General features: G+C 36.6%; 1 protein-coding gene across 2 annotated transcripts in view; it reads left to right on the plus strand.

Annotated features, from left to right (window-relative positions):
- Nucleotides 1–122: 122 nt before the first annotated feature.
- The window catches only part of LOC131936710 (AP-3 complex subunit sigma-1), a 42542-nt gene continuing 25222 nt past the window's right edge, over nt 123–17442 (plus strand). For both annotated transcript variants that reach the window (XM_059293753.1, XM_059293755.1), the window contains exons 1-2: nt 123–269; nt 14301–14392. In XM_059293753.1, the coding sequence (XP_059149736.1) occupies nt 201–269; nt 14301–14392 (161 nt within the window). In that variant the 5' untranslated portion in view covers nt 123–200. The remainder of the gene's footprint in view (nt 270–14300; nt 14393–17442) is intronic.

Below are 17442 nucleotides of genomic sequence, written 5' to 3' on the forward strand. Positions count from 1 at the left end.
CCGATTAGTCGGGGTCGTTTCGACGGGGCCGTTTTGTCATTGGCCGTTTTGACGCCGCACGAACATGAGGCCAAACATTAATGTCTTCTTTTGTTCCTTCACGTTATCTTTTTACGATTTTACTCTACCGGAAGTGTCATGGCGTCTTTTGTCTAATAATAAAATTTCGCAAACAAATATCTTAATTTAGAGGTTTAATAATGATTAAAGCAATATTGGTTTTTAATAATCACGGAAAGCCACGTTTATCAAAATTTTACCAATACTATGTAAGTTTATTTTTAGTGTTACTTATTTTTAGAATAATAAGAAACGTTTCGTTTTTCTGGCAGATCTACTCGATCTAGATCTAGAAACTATAGTCGGAGGTAGTCAACGCCCACTTCTTTAAAGTTGAACAGATCTAGATCTAGATCTAGAAATCTAGATCTAGATCTAGATCTAAAATCTACATCTAGATATTTTATATAGATTCTAGACCTCAATGTGGATGATTTTAGATACCAATGTCCGATAATAGACTTTTCCATAAAATATGCGTGTTGGGTTGTTAAGTTTGTATTAATCTCAAATATCAAATGATTTTATTTTAATCTTAAAAATTAGGCCTACTTAATGAAATTATTAGGTTAAACTGTTAAGGCGGCGTATGTATGGTAATGGTAGGTACTAGGTAGGACTAGATCTAGCTACTAGAGTACTTTAGAGTAGGGTTAGGCCGTTAGGGTTAGGGACAGGGTTAGCATTTACATTAGCCAGCTTGAGTACGTAAAATTGCCTGCGGCTATTAATGTACGAAAACGTTACCTCATTGTCAAGGCTGTAATAGAAGTATATTGTGATATGTTTGTGTCAAATATTATGGATAGGCCTAAATGAATAATAAACCTAAATCAATGGCTAAATATATCAATATAATATAGGCCAGAAATTAACTTTAAACAGCAGTGTCTGCAAGCAAGATTTGCTATATAAACAGCAGCCATTTGTAAAATAGAGTGACTTCCGCCTGAATCTCGCGCTATAAGTCTTTAACAAGATGGCTGCTATAGTAAATAAGCATGGTTGCTTCTGTTGAAAACATCGCTGGTTTTCATTTATTACTGAAAAGTTTTAATTCATTTGTTTAAAAACAGGTACATAAATGAAACAAGGAAACATTTTTGTATTTTTCAAAACATAAATCCTCCTCAAAATGTGAAATAATTATTAAAATGTAAGGAGTCACCTGTTTTTCACATTACTAGTCGCGGGCGATTTTACGTACCTAAAACGATAGATTACCTAATGTGTATATTTAGTTAACTACTAGATTCTAGATCTAGTGTTACCTAACACTTCACACCTCTTTTTTTTTTAAAGAAGATTCTATTATAGGACACTGGTATAAAAATTCTCCCTAAATCTTGCTAGGTTTAGAATCTAGATCTATTCAATAATATAACGAAGTGTCTATTCACAGTCGACTGTGAATAGCCGTATTGGGGCTATTCACAGTCGTGACCGTTTTTGATAGATTTAATGTTAAAAATACTTTAATGGGCATGAAGATGTGTAGTCGAGCGGTCATGGGGATTGGCTCTCGTGCCAGAAGGTGCGGGTTCAAATCCTTCAGATGTCATATTGCTATTTCTTGATGTATGCCTTTTAATCTTATTATCAGAGTATTTTTTCACAGTTACTTAAGTTACTCATGAAAGGGTTATTTTTGTTAATTTTTTTGGTGATGTAATTGTTGGCATATCAGCAAAAAAAAAAAAAAAAACCTGTCCTGTCGATTTTTGCTAAGAGAAAAAACACTGAAGTGTGATGGAAATTGCGAATTATAGTTGATGAATAAGGACATCCTATTTCACCTGATATTTATTCTAGATCTAGACCTCTATGTGATAATGTGAATTTTTAATGGTAATTGATAGTTGAATAGAAATGTGAACAACCAACTAAACTGATGCTTAATTAGTATTATTTATTTAAAAATTGATAGATCCAGATCTATTATTCTAATGTACAGATTTAGAGTGCATAATTGATCATCTATGACCTACGTAATATGTAGCCTGTTGCAGTATGTCTTATATTTTATGAACCTAAAAGCTAAACTAAATTTGAATTGTAATAACTTTTTTATAAAAATATACAAAATAAAATTAGCACTGCTCTCTTAATCTATACCTCACTCCCCAGTCACAACGATTGCTTTTATTATTTTAAGATATTATTTAGCATGAAATGACAGCCGACTGTGAATAGCCGTATTGGGGCTATTCACAGTCGGCTGGGAATAGCCCCAATACGGCTATTCCCAACCGGCTTGGAATAACCTTGGCCATAATATAAATAAGATTTACTTCTAGAATCGTGCTGTACTCTAGTGCCTACTCACTGGTCTTACATATATACTACATACTGACTATGATACTAGTACTACATAGTAGTAGATACATGATGCATAGTATCTTGAATATATAGTAATACATATTTACTTATTTATTTGGCCTACTATTAATTATTTATTATTAATACATACATTTAGGCCCTAATACATGCATATTACTGTTACATAAGCCTTCACAATTTAAAAAAAAATTACACACATAGCTTGTGGACCTGGTCTCTTAATTGAATTTAATTCTTAGTATATAGTAATTTGATAGGCCTTATGATCTAATCAAATCTATTTTTTTTTTTTTAAATTTGAATTTAATTCTTAGTATATAGTAATTTGATAGGCCTTATGATCTAATCAAATCTATTTTGGGTTTACTAATTTGAAGTGACTACTTGGGAAAAGATTTTTTGGCAGAAGATACGAAACTCAATAGTTCTGCACATGCGCAGTGACCTTAATAGCTGCGTTAGGGTTAGGGCTAGAGCAGTGTTTCTTCCAGACTTTTTTCTCCGGGGGGGGGGGGGGGCACTTGAAATCTTCGGGGGGGGGGGGCGGTAAACTTTCTTCGGGGGGGCGGACACTGTTAAAAGTATATATTTTCTATATAAATTATATAAATTTCATTTCGTTCGGGGGGCGGTAAAAATTTTTCGGGGGGGCTAAGCCCCCCCCGAAGAGATGCCTGGAAGAAACTCTGGGCTAGAGTAGAGTTAGGGCTAGAGTAGGGTTAGGGCTAGAGTAGAGTTAGGGTTAGGGCTAGAGTAGAGTTAGGGCTAGAGTAGGGTTAGGGCTAGAGTAGAGTTAGGGCTAGAGTAGAGTTAGGGCTAGAGTAGAGTTGGGGTTGGGGCTAGAGTAGAGTTAGGGTTAGGGCTAGAGTAGAGTTAGGGCTAGAGTAGAGTTAGGTTTGGGGTTCTGTGGTTTCTTTGGAAACACATGCATGCACAGTACCATTGAAATATCATCATGGAAAACATGGCAGCAAATGAAGGCGGTAGTTTCTCTCCACTGGGCATGTGTATCTTTTTCCTGCTAGAATGTTTCTCTCCACTGGGCATGTGTATCTTTTTCCTGCTAGAATGTTTCTCTCCACTGGGCATGTGTATCTTTTTCCTGCTAGAATGTTTCTCTCCACTGGGCATGTGTATCTTTTTCCTGCTAGAATGTTTCTCTCCACTGGGCATGTGTATCTTTTTCCTGCTAGAATGTTTCTCTCCACTGGGCATGTGTATCTTTTTCCTGCTAGAATGTTTCTCTCCACTGGGCATGTGTATCTTTTTCCTGCTAGAATGTTTCTCTCCACTGGGCATGTGTATCTTTTTCCTGCTAGAATGTTTCTCTCCACTGGGCATGTGTATCTTTTTCCTGCTAGAATGTTTCTCTCCACTGGGCATGTGTATCTTTTTCCTGCTAGAATGTTCCTCTCCACTGGGCATGTGTATCTTTTTCCTGCTAGAATGTTTCTCTCCACTGGGCATGTGTATCTTTTTCCTGCTAGAATTGGCCTTAATAATTTTAGTTTACTTTTGAAACTGTAAAATAATGGCTTAGTCTGTCACACTGTTCTGGAATCGACAACAAGTACTGTACAAGATACGTTATTTTGATTATTTTATATTTTGGGCCATCTTTTTTTTTTTAAATATGCCTTTAGTAGGTAGCCTACAGTATCTTGAAAAGTTTGGTTAGATAGATTTTACTGCCTGAGTACAATACTGTTTTACTAGGCTAACCCAACCCTAACCCTAACTTGAAAGATCTTTAACTCAGAAAGTCTCCTCCCCCCTCCTTATACAATCGGTATTTAAGTGTGAGTGGGTATCAAGCAAATAAATATAGGCCTTTGTTTACAAGGGTATATTTTATTCTTTAGCAAGATAAACTAATGGGATATGAAATAAATGAAGACTATCAGTGTATGCATTCAGCTTGGTACAATAGAATGAACACACTTATAAAATGTGTTTTTAACTAATATTTCTAATTTTAATAAGATTTTGGACCCTGCACAGTCTACTTGGTGAATTTAATCAACCAATGTTCAATTAATAATTTCCACCTTTGGCTTATAATGTTTAAGACAGCTTAGATACATCTTTATTTTACATTTTAAATATTTTAATTTTAATTGGCCAAATAATATAATACAAATATAAGAGAATTTGTAAGCGGAGAAAGGTAGTATTGATATCGCTAATACTTAAGCCTACGGGGTCCATTTTGTTAGTCGGGGTTTACAGCTTGTGAACGTCTGAAGAAGAAAGTAAAAACATTTGTGAAAATAACATTAAATAAAAATGTACCGACTCACAGTAAATTCAAATTAAGTCTGAATGTTTTCTTTTTTTAATGGATCTAAATACCAACGGATATAGCGACAAAACATTAGCGATACCGCTTTTCTCGATTTTTAGATTTAAGCCTCTACTATAATGCATTACGAAAAAGATGATTTTCGTAGTTAAAAAAATTAAACTAAAAATCGTATAGTCTTACTCAAATCGAACCTAGTGTCATTATTTTTAGTTTTAAATCATTATATGTGTAACTTAATTTCAACTTTGTGTTGAGTTATCGTATACCTAATTCAATGATTAGTAGCACGTTGTACAGGCCGCAACATATTAGCTCAATTCATACAATTTTTACTATTTAAAAAAGGTTAATTTATTATCTTTGAATCCTCCCATTTACTACTTTAATTATTAAAATTCTTTAAGAAAAAAAGTATAAAGATGGGTGACATAAAATTCCTATAAAACGAAGGAACATGAAAATGCGGTATCGATACCGCTTATACGGTACCTAGTTTGTGAGACATTTTGCTTAGTCTGCTAAATGGATAAACATAAAATAAATATGCTAGTTAGGAAGCTTAATAAAAAAGATAATCCTACTAACAACAGAGTTAGTCTCAATGTTTTACTATTTTAAGTAAATTTTTGAAAACTCACCTTTTAAACTCAATATGAGATTAACAAAAACAAGTAAAAAGTTGAAATAAAAATTATACGGTGGTAACGGTCAATAACAGCTGCTAATAAGGAGGGCATATATGATTGGAATCATTATCGCGTTCTATCGTTTTTTTAACGGTTAACAAAGCAATGTGTGACCTACTTAGGTCGAGTCATTTTTATTTTGACATTGTATAATTCCTTATATGGAATGATGGTGTAACACCTGGGGTTTTTCCACTGACTTATTAAGGTGTTTGAGACATAGAAATTTTCCATTAAAATCTGATTGAATGATTCTGATCAGATGATTATCCCAACCAATGGCGACATGAGTTGAGGATAACCTCCCCTGTCACAGAAGTCTTTAATTGCACTGCACACTCGCAACACGAGGCAGTTTATCTTGATCAGGCAGTCTACAGGCCGTTTTACCTTGATCAGGCAGCCGTCCATATTGTCCGGCTATAGACTCTGACCATTTGAACGTGAGAGTACTTAAGACCTGTGTGTGCCTTGCTTTCTTCAGTTGATTTAGTCTTCTAGTTTAATATTACTTGTCGCTAAGTAAGTCTTGAAGCTACAGCAGTGTTGTGTGGCCTGTAGCTGTTCTTTAGACAGTGTAGAAATCTGTGATAGTGTTTTTTCCTACATTGTGTAAGTTGGGTTTTGATATTTTATACATTAAATATTTTATTTAGTTCAACCTTGTGTTCTGCCACTTCTGAGTTCGCTGATTAAAAGGTCGTATGTAGATTGGATGAGTGTTAATTACAATAGTATCACTAGCTTCCCTAGACATTAAATTCGAGCCCTAGTGGGTCGTTGTGTTAAGTGTTCATCCACTTAGGCCGTAAGGCATTTGCATATGACCCCGAAAAAAGAATCCGGGGACGTTCTCCTTCTATTTGGCTGATAGATAGGTTAACGTTACAAAGTGGGAGCTCGCCGAGATTTAATCTGTCGTTCCAGTTGTTGGTTATATCAGTTGAATACTAAGGTTAGTTGGATTTAGTTGTTTTTATATCCAGTAGCGCAGTGTTCTTACAACGCGCGCTCAGGCTAGAGTTATCTAGGTCAAATAAGCAGACGTGTCACGTCCTACATTTAGAGGTCAAGTACACGGCCCAACGCTGTGTATTAATTTAAAGGATCTAGGCTTGTTGTGATTTTCAAGTTAGTGTTATGGAGTCTTTTTTGGCTAATCCTACTGTTGAAGATGTAGAAAAGTTGAGTAGAAAAGTTTTGGTTAGTGTTGTTAAGGAATTGAAATTGGATTATTCTGTTACGCAGAAGTCAGAGGTGTTGAGAGATAAAATTGTTGTTCATTTCATTAATGAAGGAGTATTTGATGAAAGTTTGTTGGCTGGTGTGTTGCTCCGCGAGGAGAAAACTCTAGAGAAGGTAGAATTAGAAGCTAGAATTGCTTTAGAGAAGGAAAAAGTTGCTTTAGAGAAACAGGAGTTAGAGGCTAAAATTGCTTTAGATAAGAGGAGGTTGGAATTAGAGTTTGGTCAAGTTAGTGATGTCACTTCTCTGGTAGATCCAAAAAAGTTGTCGGTAGGGCAAGTGATTGCCAAATTTGGGAAATTAGTTCCTAAATTTGATGAAACAGATTTGGTCGTTTTCTTTAACTCGTTTGAGAGTTTAGCGAAGACATGTGAATGGCCCGAAACTTCCATTACTGCTTTATTGAGCTCTGTCCTTACTGGGAAAGCTGCAAAAACATACCAGGCACTCTCTCACGACGTTCAAAATAACTATAGTTTGGTCAAGACTGCCATTTTAAAGGCCTACGCACTGACGCCCGAGGCCTATCGGACAAAATTCCGAACACTCCGCAAGTTACCCACACAATCATATGTGGAATTTCTCTTTGAAAAGGAGAAAATATTCTCAAGGTGGCTACACTCTGAGGAAGTTTCTGAGTTTGAGAAACTCAGGTCACTTATCCTAAGGGAAGAATTCCTATCGTCCCTGCCTGAAGAGATACGACTACACATTCTGGATAACAAGATAACTGACATCCAGAAGGCTGCTGAGTCGGCTGACACATATATGTTGGTGCATAAGAAACCACCAGTGTCAGGAAACCGCCTCAACCCCGTGCTTCCCCTTTTTGGCAGCAATCCTCCTGTTGGCCAACATTTGAAGACATCACAGTCCAGGGAGAAACCAAGATCAACTCTCAATCGTCGAGCAGTATGCCAGTTCTGCAAAAGGCCTGGTCATCTTGTCAAGGACTGTTACAAACGTCTTCAGAATAACAGAGAGGTGGTGCGTACTTCCGCGCACTATGCTCTATCCCCTCAAGCAGCCAGTTCAACTATGAACTCAAGAATTCTAAAGGACTCTAACCCTAAGTGTCCGCAAGAAGGTAGTCAAGTCTCCACACATTATGTGCAGTCACATTTTGACTGTTCTCGCCACCATCCAGTTTCTTCCGAGTCTACCGATCTCGAGGGATCGAGAAAAGTTGACTTTTCATCTTTTACTGCCGAAGCCATCATTAGCATACCAGGTGATCCGTTGTCTCAGCGGAATATCACCGTCCTAAGAGACACAGGAGCGTCACAATCACTCCTTTTGAAAAGTTCAATGGACATTTCACCAGAGACGAACACCGGAAGGATTTCCATTATCCAGGGAGTGGGGACAAAATCTACTGTCGTCCCTCTACACAAGTTTGCCCTGAAACATCATCTCGTCGAAGGTGAGGTCATTTTAGGTGTGATAGATAGTATTCCAGTCCCAGGAGTACACCTACTTCTAGGGAATTACCTTGCGGGAAGCAAAGTATACCCCTGTACGGTTTCAGACCCTTTGTCAACAGTTCCAGATAATGATTATGAACTGTATCCTGCATGTGCGGTGACAAGAAGCCAGACCAAACAATTGGCTGACATAACGTCTGAACCACACCCGCCATCATCGTCAAGAAATTCGACTCCCAAACTGGAGTCTATGCTTCCAGAAAACACAAGCCTGGGCTTACCCCTGAGGATATCTCAGGAAGACATCATTAAAGCCCAACAAGTCGACGCGGAACTCAAAGCAACAGTCGAAAAATCTCTATCATCTGACGATGGAGAATATTTCTCCGAGAACGGCCTCTTCTTTCGTCGCGCTATACCAGTGAATGCCTCACCAGCCGAACCATGGTTGAGTAAAAACCAGCTGTGGATCCCTCCACCTTATCGGCATGAAATACTTAAGCTGGCACATGACCATCCAATGTCAGCGCACCCAGGTGTCACTAAAACGACGGCGAAGATCAAAGGACTGTTCTTTTGGCCCAAAATGAGAAAAGATGTGTCGCGTTACTGTAGAAGTTGCACGAACTGTCAGTTGGCCGGAAAGCCAAACCAGACAATTCCTAAGGCCCCTTTGAGTCCGATACCTGTATTAGAAGAACCTTTTTCTAAAATCGTCATGGACTGTGTAGGTCCCTTGCCTAAAACCAAGGCGGGCAACGAGTACCTACTTACCTTTATGTGTTCAAGTACCCGTTTTCCCGAGGCGATTCCCTTACGGAACATTAAGGCAAAGACTGTAGTCAGAGCCATGACCCGGTTCTTCACTACCTTTGGATTACCTAGAATTGTGCAAACAGATCAAGGCAGCAACTTCACCAGTCACCATTTTCAGGAAGCGCTAGCCAAGCTAGGCGTTACCCACATCACCAGCTCAGCCTACCACCCTCAGTCTCAAGGCATACTTGAGAGGTTCCACCAAACCCTCAAAACCATGCTAAGGACATTCGCTAATAGTAACACCCAATGGGATGAGTCTGTTCCTTGGATTATTTTCGCCGCGAGGGACTGTGTCCAGGACTCTTTAGGCTACTCGCCTTTTCAACTTGTGTTTGGACATTCTGTCCGTGGCCCCCTGAAGCTGATACACGAACGTTGGACAGGTACCAGTGATCATCCAGTGGAAAACTTCGACGATTTTCACGTTCGACTGAAAGCCGTGTGCGAAATGGCTCACAAGAACTTAAGAAAGGCCCAAGTGAGAATGAAAGGACTGTATGATAAGAGTTCTTGTAAACGAACATTCAATCCAGGCGACAAAGTTCTTGTGTTAGTACCTAATCTGAACAATGCGTTATCCTTGAGATATTGTGGACCCTTTACTGTGCATTCAAAATTAAGTGATTTGAACTATGTTGTCAATACGCCCGACAGAAGAAAGAAACAGACAGTGTATCATGTTAACTCACTGAAAAAATATTATGATAATTGTAACAATTTTCAATCCACAGCTAAAATTACTTTACCTGTATGTTCAAATGTTTCTGATGATGTGATACATGATAAATTGAAACCCCCAAAATTGGTAAATTCTTCCTTCTTAGATAATTTGAATGTCCACCTTATGCATTTGTCCACAGAGGAAAGCCATAGGTTGTCTCAGTTATTTGAGACATTTCCCTCTATTTTTGGGGATGTCCCCAAAGAAGCGAAAGTACCACCTCATGATGTAGTCGTAGGTGACGCAAAACCCATTAAACAACACCCCTATAGAGTTAATCCGGAAAAAGCTGCTTTGATAAAAGATGAAATTGATTATATGCTCAAGAATGATATCATTGAGCCCAGTTTCAGCAACTGGAGTTCCCCATGTCTCCTAGTCCCGAAAGACGGTGGATCTTTCAGGTTTGTGACCGACTTTAGGAAGGTGAATGCGCTCACCAAAGCTGATTCCTATCCATTACCTCGGATAGAAGACGTTATTGATAAAGTTGGTCAGGCTAAGATAATTTCCAAAATTGATTTACTTTCAGGATACTGGCAAATCCCCTTATCTGACCGTGCAAAAGAAATATCTGCTTTTGTAACCCCTAATGGTTTTTATAGATACAAACGTATGCCCTTTGGTATGCGAAATGCTGGTCAAACTTTCCAGAGGGTCATTAACTCTGTCATTGCTGACATAGACCAATGTGAGGCCTACATAGATGATATAGTTGTATTTTCTAATACTTTTGAAGAACATATTGTTCAGTTGACTAACCTTTTTAGAAAATTGTCTGAAGTTAATTTTACTGTAAACTTACATAAAAGTGATTTCTGTAAAGCTTCAATTACCTATTTGGGTTATCAAGTGGGAACGAACCAAGTTCGGCCCATTGAAGCTAAAGTAGATGCTATTGTAAAGTTGCCACCTCCCAAAAATTGTAAAGAGATCAAAAAGTTCCTTGGGATGGCTGGTTACTATAGGCGGTTCTGTCAAAACTTTTCAGCTATTGCTGAACCTCTTACTGCATTATTGAAAAAGGGTGTTGAGTTTGAGTGGTCAGATAAATGTCAAGAAGCCTTTTTAACCATTAAGTCATTTTTATCAAATGCTCCTGTTATGGCTGCACCAAATTTTAGCAAACCCTTTAACCTTGCCATTGATGCTAGCAACTTAGCCATTGGCTCAGTCCTATTTCAAGAAGACAACATGGGAATTGACCATCCCATTGCCTTTTTTTCCAGGAAGTTAAATGAAAACCAAAAGAATTATTCTACTATTGAAAAAGAAGCTTTAGCTTTGGTTTTATCATTACAACATTTTGAAGTCTATGTCTCTTCTTCAACCAATCCAGTCACAGTGTTTTCTGACCATGATCCCCTGAAATTTACCTCTAAGTTAGGACAGACAAATCAAAGAATATTGAGATGGTGCTTATATTTCCAAAATTTTAATCTGGAAATTTCACACATTAAGGGTAGTGATAATGTTGTGGCTGATTGTTTGTCAAGGATGTAAAATCTTGTTACACACATTGATCATGTGACATGCTTTGTGGTTCATTAGGACCATAAACAGGTTTTGTTTGAGTGTCACTCATATGAAAATGAGTGGTGTGAGTTTTGAATTTTTTTCAAAATTCCAATCCTGTTGAATATTTTGTTTATTTTCAGGTGAACCTTAATTAAAGGTGGTTTTTGATTATATGTAATCTTTTATAATAAAATGTCTCATATGACTCAATTGATATTGTAGCTAGTCATTGAAATAAAGGTCTTACCCTGGCGGGTTTACCACTTTTAATATTCTTATGGAAATATTGTAATACCCTTTCCTGAGGGATTTTGATGTATAATTACTTTTTGAAGGGTTACTCCCCTTTCACCAATTGTAAAAGTTGGAGTTACTTCCCTTTTATGTTCAGGGATATTTTCATCTGGTGTTATGATTTTGATTGCCTACATTTGTAAAAAATTTTTGTTATTTCATTGCCAGATTGGTTCCTTATGTATGTTTTTGTGGAACCTATCTGTCACTTCCAAAAAGGGAGGGGATGTGACCTACTTAGGTCGAGTCATTTTTATTTTGACATTGTATAATTCCTTATATGGAATGATGGTGTAACACCTGGGGTTTTTCCACTGACTTATTAAGGTGTTTGAGACATAGAAATTTTCCATTAAAATCTGATTGAATGATTCTGATCAGATGATTATCCCAACCAATGGCGACATGAGTTGAGGATAACCTCCCCTGTCACAGAAGTCTTTAATTGCACTGCACACTCGCAACACGAGGCAGTTTATCTTGATCAGGCAGTCTACAGGCCGTTTTACCTTGATCAGGCAGCCGTCCATATTGTCCGGCTATAGACTCTGACCATTTGAACGTGAGAGTACTTAAGACCTGTGTGTGCCTTGCTTTCTTCAGTTGATTTAGTCTTCTAGTTTAATATTACTTGTCGCTAAGTAAGTCTTGAAGCTACAGCAGTGTTGTGTGGCCTGTAGCTGTTCTTTAGACAGTGTAGAAATCTGTGATAGTGTTTTTTCCTACATTGTGTAAGTTGGGTTTTGATATTTTATACATTAAATATTTTATTTAGTTCAACCTTGTGTTCTGCCACTTCTGAGTTCGCTGATTAAAAGGTCGTATGTAGATTGGATGAGTGTTAATTACAATAGTATCACTAGCTTCCCTAGACATTAAATTCGAGCCCTAGTGGGTCGTTGTGTTAAGTGTTCATCCACTTAGGCCGTAAGGCATTTGCATATGACCCCGAAAAAAGAATCCGGGGACGTTCTCCTTCTATTTGGCTGATAGATAGGTTAACGTTACAAATGCGAACGACTACATTTGAATTTGATTTTTTTGTACAGGAAAGGTTTAGAGCTTGTGACGTCATATTTTATTTACTTGTGCAACTAGCTAGACTATAGTACCCCAGCTTTCTCATAGTCTTTTGAATTCACTTAAACAAACGTAGGCGCCATAGCGAATACAGGAAGGCCTGGGGCGCCAAATAGCATCCTGTTGGGGTGCTGGAGAACGCCCACATTCAATTCAGTTACAGACTATAGTAACCTATCTTACCCATAGTCTATCACACTGTTTAAAACAAAATTATGCAACATTGCGCTCACAGGATGACCCTGGGCGCCTAATCGAGCCCTGGCGGGGTGTCTGCGGACGCGCCAGATTCAATTTAGTGAATGACTATAATACCCCAAGCTTATCTGCAAACGGAAAGATAGAATCAAACATAAAGGACATTTAGGCTGATGTTAAGGATTGCCCCTGGTCTTATGGGCTTGTGGTGCTGGGCTGTTTTTCTCTAACCATCGTGCCAATTGTTCCTCAATTGACGTTAGAAGTTTTTTGCTCCTCACTGGCCTGTTGGGATTGGTTTTCCTCCCACTCAGAGCTCTGGTTGTTGCATAGAGCGTCTTGAGATCTCCCTTACTGGCAGCTGTCTTAACATCTCCCTTACTGGCAGCTGTCTTAACATCTCCCTTACTGGCAGCTGTCTTGAGATCTCCCTTATTGGCAGCTGTCTTGAGATCTCCCTTACTGGCAGCTGTCTTAACATCTCCCTTACTGGCAGCTGTCTTAACATCTCCCTTACTGGCAGCTGTCTTGAGATCTCCCTTATTGGCAGCTGTCTTGACATCTCCCGTACTGGCAGCTGTCTTGACATCTCCCTTATTGGCAGCTGTCTTGAGATCTCCCTTACTGGCAGCTGTCTTAACATCTCCCTTACTGGCAGCTGTCTTAACATCTCCCTTACTGGCAGCTGTCTTGAGATCTCCCTTATTGGCAGCTGTCTTGACATCTCCCGTACTGGCAGCTGTCTTGACATCTCCCTTACTGGCAGCTGTCTTGACATCTCCCTTACTGGCAGCTGTTTGGGCCTGCCCTGCCACTTCATTTATAAACAATCTCTTGTCATTTCTTAGTTTCCTTTTCACCTCTTTAGCCTTTTCATTATATTGAGTGGCTGCTGCTTGCTTCAGCTATTGTGTTTTTGCTTGATTTTAATATCGCTTTAGGCGCTTTCTTTCTTCCACCTATTGCCATATTGTGATCCAGGGCTTTCTCACAGGAGTCCCTAGAGGCTTGCTTAAATATTCTCCAGGTGTGCTTAAATATTTTCCAGGTGTGCTTAAATATTTTCCAGGTGTGCTTAAATATTTTCCAGGTGTGCTTAAATATTTTCCAGGTGTGCTCGACTGAATTTTTTTTCTTCTCTCTGTAGATCGACCTGGTTTTTAAGGATGATCTGAAAGGTTTTTTGGTTATTTTGTAACTGAAGGCTACTTACATCAAACCTCTTTTGTGAAAACAGACTTGCTTTCTTTAATAAAAGTATTCTCATGAAATCTCTAACATATTTTAATTAGTGACTAATGTTTTCATTACAGAAAGCAAGTTCGTTAATTTTTTTTTCCAGTGATTTTTTTTTTCATCCAGCCAGCATAAATCAATCATGTTTTACATACCAACAGAATAGTTGTTTGTACAGTTTTAACTGTAAGACTTTCCTTGACATAACAACAGAATAGTTGTTTGTACAGTTTTAACTGTAAGACTTTCCTTGACATAACAACAGAATAGTTGTTTGTACAGTTTTAACTGTAAGACTTTCCTTGACATAATAAAGAAGAATATTTCCTAAATGAGTTTTTCTATCCCAAATTTTCCTATTGCACTGTTTGCAGGCAGAAGATGTCCAGCATCAGATTATAAGAGAAACTTTTCATCTAGTTTCTAAACGAGATGACAGCGTTTGTAATTTTCTGGAAGGTGGAACGTAAGTTTTTACAACTATAAGACATACATTTACAGAGACTTTTTACAACTATAAGACATACATTTACAGAGACTTTTTACAACTATAAGACATACATTTACACAGACTTTATACAACCACTAGACATACATTTACACAGACTTTATACAACTATAAGACATACATTTACACAGACTTTATACAACTATAAGACATACATTTACAGAGACTTTATACAACCACTAGACATACATTTACACAGACTTTATACAACCACTAGACATACATTTACAGAGACTTTTTACAACTATAAGACATACATTTACACAGACTTTATACAACCATAAGACATACATTTACAGAGACTTTATACAACCACTAGACATACATTTACAGAGACTTTATACAACTATAAGACATACATTTACAGAGACTTTATACAACCACTAGACATACATTTACACAGACTTTATACAACCACTAGACATACATTTACAGAGACTTTTTACAACTATAAGACATACATTTACACAGACTTTATACAACCATAAGACATACATTTACAGAGACTTTATACAACCACTAGACATACATTTACAGAGACTTTATACAACTATAAGACATACATTTACAGAGACTTTATACAACCACTAGACATACATTTACAGAGACTTTATACAACCATCAGACATACATTTACAGAGACTTTTTACAACTATAAGACATACATTTACACAGACTTTATACAACCATAAGACATACATTTACAGAGACTTTATACAACCACTAGACATACATTTACACAGACTTTATACAACCACTAGACATACATTTACAGAGACTTTATACAACCACTAGACATACATTTACACAGACTTTATACAACCACTAGACATACATTTACACAGACTTTATACAACCACTAGACATACATTTACACAGACTTTATACAACCACTAGACATACATTTACACAGACTTTATACAACCACTAGACATACATTTACACAGACTTTATACAACCACTAGACATACATTTACACAGACTTTATACAACCACTAGACATACATTTACAGAGACTTTATACAACTATAAGACATACATTTACACAGACTTTATACAACCACTAGACATACATTTACACAGACTTTATACAACCACTAGACATACATTTACAGAGACTTTATACAACTATAAGACATACATTTACACAGACTTTATACAACCACTAGACATACATTTACAGAGACTTTATACAACTATAAGACATACATTTACACAGACTTTATACAACCACTAGACATACATTTACACATATGTTTTACAACTATAAGACATACATTTACACAGACTTTATACAACTATAAGACATACATTTACAGAGACTTTATACAACTATAAGACATACATTTACACAGACTTTATACAACTATAAGACATACATTTACACAGACTTTATACAACCACTAGACATACATTTACAGAGACTTTATACAACTATAAGACATACATTTACACAGACTTTTTACAACTATAAGACATACATTTACACAGACTTTATACAACCACTAGACATACATTTACACAGACTTTATACAACCACTAGACATACATTTACAGAGACTTTTTACAACTATAAGACATACATTTACACAGACTTTATACAACTATAAGACATACATTTACACAGACTTTATACAACTATAAGACATACATTTACACAGACTTTATACAACCATAAGACATACATTTACAGAGACTTTATACAACCACTAGACATACATTTACAGAGACTTTATACAACCACTAGACATACATTTACACAGACTTTATACAACTATAAGACATACATTTACAGAGACTTTATACAACCACTAGACATACATTTACAGAGACTTTATACAACCATCAGACATACATTTACAGAGACTTTTTACAACTATAAGACATACATTTACAGAGACTTTATACAACCACTAGACATACATTTACACAGACTTTATACAACCACTAGACATACATTTACAGAGACTTTATACAACCACTAGACATACATTTACAGAGACTTTATACAACCACTAGACATACATTTACACAGACTTTATACAACTATAAGACATACATTTACAGAGACTTTATACAACCACTAGACATACATTTACACAGACTTTATACAACCACTAGACATACATTTACACAGACTTTATACAACCACTAGACATACATTTACACAGACTTTATACAACCACTAGACATACATTTACACAGACTTTATACAACCACTAGACATACATTTACACAGACTTTATACAACCACTAGACATACATTTACAGAGACTTTATACAACTATAAGACATACATTTACACAGACTTTATACAACCACTAGACATACATTTACACAGACTTTATACAACCACTAGACATACATTTACAGAGACTTTATACAACCACTAGACATACATTTACACATATGTTTTACAACTATAAGACATACATTTACACAGACTTTATACAACTATAAGACATACATTTACAGAGACTTTATACAACTATAAGACATACATTTACACAGACTTTATACAACTATAAGACATACATTTACACAGACTTTATACAACTATAAGACATACATTTACAGAGACTTTATACAACTATAAGACATACATTTACACAGACTTTATACAACTATAAGACATACATTTACACAGACTTTTTACAACTATAAGACATACATTTACACAGACTTTATACAACCACTAGACATACATTTACACAGACTTTATACAACCACTAGACATACATTTACAGAGACTTTTTACAACTATAAGACATACATTTACACAGACTTTATACAACTATAAGACATACATTTACACAGACTTTATACAACTATAAGACATACATTTACACAGACTTTTTACAACTATAAGACATACATTTACACAGACTTTATACAACCACTAGACATACATTTACACAGACTTTATACAACCACTAGACATACATTTACACATATGTTTTACAACTATAAGACATACATTTACACATTTACAACTATAAGACATACAT

Source organism: Physella acuta, unplaced genomic scaffold (assembly GCF_028476545.2).
Source record: "Physella acuta isolate Inbredline_101_S28 unplaced genomic scaffold, ASM2847654v3 ptg000186l, whole genome shotgun sequence".
NCBI lineage: Eukaryota > Metazoa > Mollusca > Gastropoda > Physidae > Physella > Physella acuta.